We start from the raw sequence: 5,581 nt of genomic DNA, 5'->3' as shown, positions 1-5,581 counted from the left end.
CAAGTATGTACACAAACATAAATATTGCAATGTACACATTTACATGGGACCTCTGGCCCACCCAGGCTCCCATCTCTGGGTCGGGGGCCCTATGAGGGGCTGGCACGAGAAGGCGGGAACCTGGAGGAGGGCGAGGTCCTGCTCCCCTCCTCTCACAGCACCCTCAAAGCGTCCTGTCCCTTTGCAGCAGCGCCGGCCGGGCAGGGGCCAAACACCTGCGGTGGCTGGAGTCCTGGGCGTCTCCTCTGACCTTCCCGTCTGACTCTCCTCCCAGACTCTTCCCGGGTCCTTGGGTCTCAGCCTCTGTGTCTCTCGTCTCCCCCAGGGCCTGGAGGGAGGTGGGTGCCCGGGCCCCGGCGCCAGTCCTGGCCCCTCCGGCCTCCTCCTGGGGCTCACAGGAGGCTGGGGCTGCGGTGCAGCTCGGCGGAGGTGCTAGTGCCATTGGCCGGCTCTCTGCTGGGGGCAGGGGTCACACCGCAGCCCTCCCCGGGGCAGCCGTGCTGGATGAGGATGTCGGCACACTCCTGGCTGCCGGCGCGGCGAGCGTAGGCCAGCGGGGTCAGGCCGCGGGCATCCCGGCTCCGCACGTCCACCCCGTACTGCAGAAGGAAGCACGTTCTCACGGTTGGCAGGAAAGGTGTGGGTTCCCCCCCAGGTGGGGGGCGGTGGGGAGGACGGATGTCAGGAAGATCAGGAAGGGCCCCCCAACTCACCCAGATAAGCAGCTGCGTGAAGACCACATTGGCCATGGCGCTGGACAGGTGCAGGGCCGTCCGCCCGTCCCCGTCACCGTAGGTCTCGTTCACCTCCTCCTTGGATCCGTGCGCCAGGAGTGTCACCAGCAGCCGCAGGTCGTCCTCCACCACCGCCCGGAGCAGCTGCTGGCCCAGCGGCACGTCCGAGCTGGGCAGTGGGGCCAGGAAGAGCTTCTGCTCATACTTGGCCCGGATCCAGCGCTCCTTCTCCTCTCTGTGGGCACAAGCAGGGCCAGGCCGGGGGGGCGGTCAGGGGACCGAGAGAGCGAGGCTGGGGGTAGGGGGCCAGGACCAGAGGAAAGACCAGCCCGAGGGACCCGGGGCGGTTGGGGGCAGCGGGTGGCGCAGAGGGTGTCGGAGATACTGGATGGAACTCTTTGGGGGAGACCCCCTAGGGGCGACGGGGATGTGCGGGGGAGGGGGGGTGCCGGGGACTCAGGGGGCCGTGAGGGCGGGCAGATTCCAGGCAGGGTTGGGGGCCGGGGGTGGGCAGCTTATCTGGCCCTGCAGGAACAAAGGAGGCGGGGCCAGCCCTCGGGGTCCACGCACGACCCTATCTATCTACCACCTATTCTCTGCATCTCTGCGCTCCAGCTGTAGCCTTTGCGCCACCGCGCGATAGGGCCCTGCGCATCCCCAGCCCTACGACATGCTGATAACTGCGGAGAAAGGCCTGGCCGTTGTGAGGCTCTGAGTGACAGGCAGAAGGCACCCCCAGGGCCCACTGCCGAGCAGAGCAACGGCCGGGTTTAACCCTTCCAGCCTGCAGCCCTGCCACAGCTGGGGCCCCCCTCCCCCAATCCCCCTACCCGGCAGGGGCACCCAGGGCCTCATGCCCTCACCTGCAGGCGTCGGGCCCCGGTTTAGCATAGCCATCCAGGGCCCCCTCCCAGACGCTGTTGGCCAGGGCGTTGCCCATGGCGGTCATGACGGCCAGCAGCTCAGGTGGCCAGTCGTCGAGGTCAAGTGAACGGACCCGGGAAAGGTGAGCTCCCAAATGCCGGTGCGTCCCGGAGCACTCGATGCACATGAGCGCGCCCAGGTTCAGGCTGGCCCAGTCTGGATCTAGGCGAGGAGAGGAGGTGATGGAGCCGCCCCCTCCACCCTCGAGCTCCCCCCACCCGGAGCGCCCAGCCTGGTCCCACCGCCCCAGGACTCACTGGGGGCGTCGCAGTCAATACAGAAGCTGTTGCCCCGGACGGTGCGCACGGCCTGCACGGCCAGAGCTGCGTTCTGGTTCCCCAGTCGAGTCTGAAGGGATGGGTAGGGGGGTGGCCAGTGAGTAAGGAAGCCAGCCTGGGGCACCCACCCCCAGCCCCTCTGCCCCGCGCCCACCTTGTCCTTGGCGCTGCGGCAGCCCTGCAGGCTGGCGAGGATCTGGGCCTGCACGCTCTGCACCCACAGCTCCCGCTCCTCGGCCGTCGAGGCCTCGAAGTGCCACGTCTGCCCGGTGAGGGACACCACCACGAACTCGAAGGACTCCTCGGCCTCTGCAGGCACACACAGGGCACACACACCCGTCAGGGCAGGGCCCCTGTCGCACGCACATGCAGCCCCTCCGGGGTCCCGGCCTGGAGGACTGTGTTCCTGGGGCTCCCCGTCAGGCGGGGAAGTGGGGGTGCGAAGAGCAGCCCGCCAGCCTGGCCACCTGTGGAGCCTGGGTGGAAAAGGTGGGACGCAAGGTTTGTTGGCAGCCCCGGTGCGGCCAGGAACAGGTCTGGAAGTCAGAGGGGTGCTTCCCGGAGAAAGCGGAGCCCAGTGTCTGGAGAAGATGCGCCGGGGCGCTGGGAGGCAATGCCGGGGGGCAGGGGTGTGTGTGTGGGGGTGTTGGAGGCGGGTGTGGGCACCATCCGTACATGTCAGCTGCAGCCGCCTCATTTTGCAGCTCATTAAACCCAATATTCCTGACGGCATCAGCGTGGGGCTCCTGGGAGCCAGGCCCCTCCCCACCTCCCCTGGCACAGGCAGACAGGGAGGGCAGGGGTGGGGAGCAGCCTCCGTTTCCTCCACAGACCACCTGGGACGTGTGAGCAGACAGGGACCCGCAGATGTGTGTGGTCACAAGTCCTGGGGGCTGAACTGTGACCCCCCCCCCCAGCAGTGTGGGGGCGGGCGCTGCTTCAGGCTCTGTGCCCCCAGCAGACCATCCCTGTGAGCCTCACTCCTGATGCTCACCCCCGCTCGCCACCCCTCCCCAGGGGGCACACAGCTCCTGACCAGCAGAAGTGTGCTGTGGGGGCTGCAGAGATGAGCCCACAGGCTCTGCAGGGCAGCCTCTCGTGGCCCCTGTGACACTGACTCCCCCTCCACCCAGGAAGTCCTCGGGGCTGGGCTCCCGCTTCGAGAAGCCCTGAACAGAACCATCTTCATGGCAAAAGCTGGAACCTTTCTCTCCCCAGGCTCCACCATTCCGCCTCACCTCGCGCCCCACCGTCTCTGAACCCCACGGCCCTGATCATCCATGGGGACACAGTTCCCTGGTCCAGACGGGCCCCTGGGCCATGAGCGCCAGGCACCCCTGTGTCACAGGCCGGCTATGCAGAAGCCGCTGTTTCCTTTAGTGAGGGTCTCCCCACAGCCCTGCCCCTGCCATGGGAGCAGAGCCCAGCAACTGTGCATCCAGCTAAGTTAAACTTTCAGAGGGACTCCAGCCACTGAGAAGAGACACACTTCGAAGAGGATGTGAGGAAAACCAGACGAGCAGCACTGTGATGAATAAGGAGCTAGGAGGAAGAACCCATGGAAAACATCTGAGGAGCGGGGGCTTCTCTGCCCAAAGACGACTAAGGAGAGACTCAGCCTGACACGCGGATGCTTAAAAACTCGACGGGCGCTACGCGAGACGCAGGGAACACAGGTCCTGCCTGCGTCACCCAGGAAGAGGTATGGGACTGGCAGCCTGCCGTCTTCTACCTTCGATGAGAGTAAACGAAGGAAGCCCACGTTTTCACGAGGGGTGAAGTTAGGCCAAAGAAGGAGCTTTCTTCCTAAAACACCAGGTCTAAATGACCAGAAGGTATGGAGCTGCTGTTATGGGAAATTATTATCGGAAAGTGCTTAACTGAATACAGACAAGAGGGTACGTGGGCATGACGTTTTGAGGAGGACGATCCCCAAGTCCCCCTGCCCACCTCCTGTGCCCCGGTTTCCCTCGGGGGGTCCCCCTAACCTTCAGCAGCACTGCTGGGGCCGTCTGGTCGGGGGGTCCCGGTGCTCTTTTTCCTCCGGTGCTTCTTCCGGTTGGAGTGGGGAGATGGGGGGGGCTCCAGCTTGGGGCTGGAGCTGAGCACCTCAGCGGGGCCACTGGCTGGTGAGGGAGAGGCGGAGACGTGTGGGAAGCGGGGAGGGGGCAGCACCCTGACCTGCAGCTGGGGCACCCACCCGGGGGAGCAGCCCCTCCCGCCCTCTCCCCCCAACCCAACCCTACCCCGGAGCCCCAGGCCTGGAGGAGGAGAGAGTGGGAAACTCAGGCAGAGCAGGGGGAAGGCAGGGGGAAGCCAGGCTCTGCAGCCCAGAGGGGCGGAAGGCGGCCGGGAACTCGCTCGTGGGGAGCTGAAACCCCAGCAGCTCCGCACCAAATTTATCCTCAATCACACTCCCAGCTCCTCACAATTAATAGCAGAATTAGAGACAATCAGGGAGCTGCCTAATTACTGTCAATTAGAGCGCGCTAATCAAGCTCCCGTCTCCCGCACCCCGCCCGGCGCTCACCACTAAATGTCAAACTTCATTAGAGGCAGACACGCGGCGCCCTCCCTCCCTGCTTGGCTGCCGCCTTCCAGACTCAACAGAGCGGCCTATGGAGGCCGGCACGGCCCCTGGACGGTGACCTGCCCTGGCCAGGCCTCCACCCCCCATCCCCGGGGGGGCCTGGGCTTGGCGTGGGACGTGGGAGCAGACCCTGGGCTGTGGGCGGCCAGCCCCTCCCACTGTCCGAGCTGGGGCAGGGGGCTTAGTGGGGACCTGCGAAGGGTCTCTGGGAGGAGCTGATGCTCCGCTGCCCGGAGTGGGGAGTGGGGGGCAGCAGGTGCACCGGCCCCGGGGTGGGGTGGGGGGTCTCCTCCCGTCCACACCCTCGCTGAGCTGCACTGACTGATGGATCAGGGCTGAGGGTCAGGATGCAGGTGAGAGTGAGCCACCTGCTGAAGAGGCAGGGGAGAGGTAAGGGGAAGAGCCACGTGAGCAAGGTCCAGACAGCGACCCCCGGTAAAGAGGTAAAGAGAGCGAGGGATGTGGGAAGGGAGGTTCCTGACCACCTGGGAGGTTGGGGAGGGGCCTTGGCCTATTGCAGAGGCAGTGTGGGGAGAAACTCCCTGTCTGGACCACTCCTTGATCTCATCTGCAGGGGCCCCTTCCTGCCTTCAAAGCCCCCAGCGCCACTCCCCCCAACCCTGGCTTCCCTCCCCGTTCCCCTGCAGCGAGGCTGATGAGCTGGCTGCACAGGGGGCTGATGGCGATGCCAGTGCCACCAGCGCCGCCTGGGGCCAGCAGAGGTTGGCAGGGGGGCTGCAAAGGCAGGGAAGGTCTCCAGTGCCGGCTGCTGGCGAAGGCCCCAGGCGTGGCCACCCCCGACTCCCTGTTTCCCAGGCACGCCTGGCCCCCCTCCGCTGAGACCTGGAGGGCTGTTTCGGGGCAGTGTGGGGGGGAACCCTGCTCCTCTCCCGGCCTCACTGGGTCCTGCGTACCTGGGGGCAGGGCAGCGGCCTCAGTCCACGGGTCAGCACTGGACACAGAGCAGGCGCGCTGGTGCAGCCCCTCGGGGTGCGGACCAGCCCAGGCTGGGCTGCCAGCCGGGTGGGGGGTACCTGGGGGTGGGGGGGTGGGGG

General features: G+C 66.2%; 1 protein-coding gene across 3 annotated transcripts in view; it reads right to left on the bottom strand.

Moving 5' to 3' along the window:
- The window catches only part of AGAP3 (ArfGAP with GTPase domain, ankyrin repeat and PH domain 3), a 56,170-nt gene continuing 50,589 nt past the window's right edge, over positions 1-5,581 (bottom strand). For 2 of the 3 annotated variants that reach the window (XM_068973485.1, XM_068973486.1), the window contains 7 exons: positions 5,422-5,560; positions 3,925-4,058; positions 2,091-2,245; positions 1,916-2,006; positions 1,598-1,820; positions 714-969; positions 1-599 (listed from right to left, as the gene is read on the bottom strand). In XM_068973485.1, the coding sequence (XP_068829586.1) occupies positions 393-599; positions 714-969; positions 1,598-1,820; positions 1,916-2,006; positions 2,091-2,245; positions 3,925-4,058; positions 5,422-5,560 (1,205 nt within the window). In that variant the 3' untranslated portion in view covers positions 1-392. The remainder of the gene's footprint in view (positions 600-713; positions 970-1,597; positions 1,821-1,915; positions 2,007-2,090; positions 2,246-3,924; positions 4,059-5,421; positions 5,561-5,581) is intronic. The other variant, XM_068973488.1, reaches the window with a different exon arrangement.

The sequence above is a fragment of the Capricornis sumatraensis genome, chromosome 5 (genome assembly GCF_032405125.1).
Source record: "Capricornis sumatraensis isolate serow.1 chromosome 5, serow.2, whole genome shotgun sequence".
Classification (NCBI taxonomy): Eukaryota; Metazoa; Chordata; class Mammalia; order Artiodactyla; family Bovidae; genus Capricornis; species Capricornis sumatraensis.
This window is presented reverse-complemented; position numbering and strand designations above follow the sequence as displayed.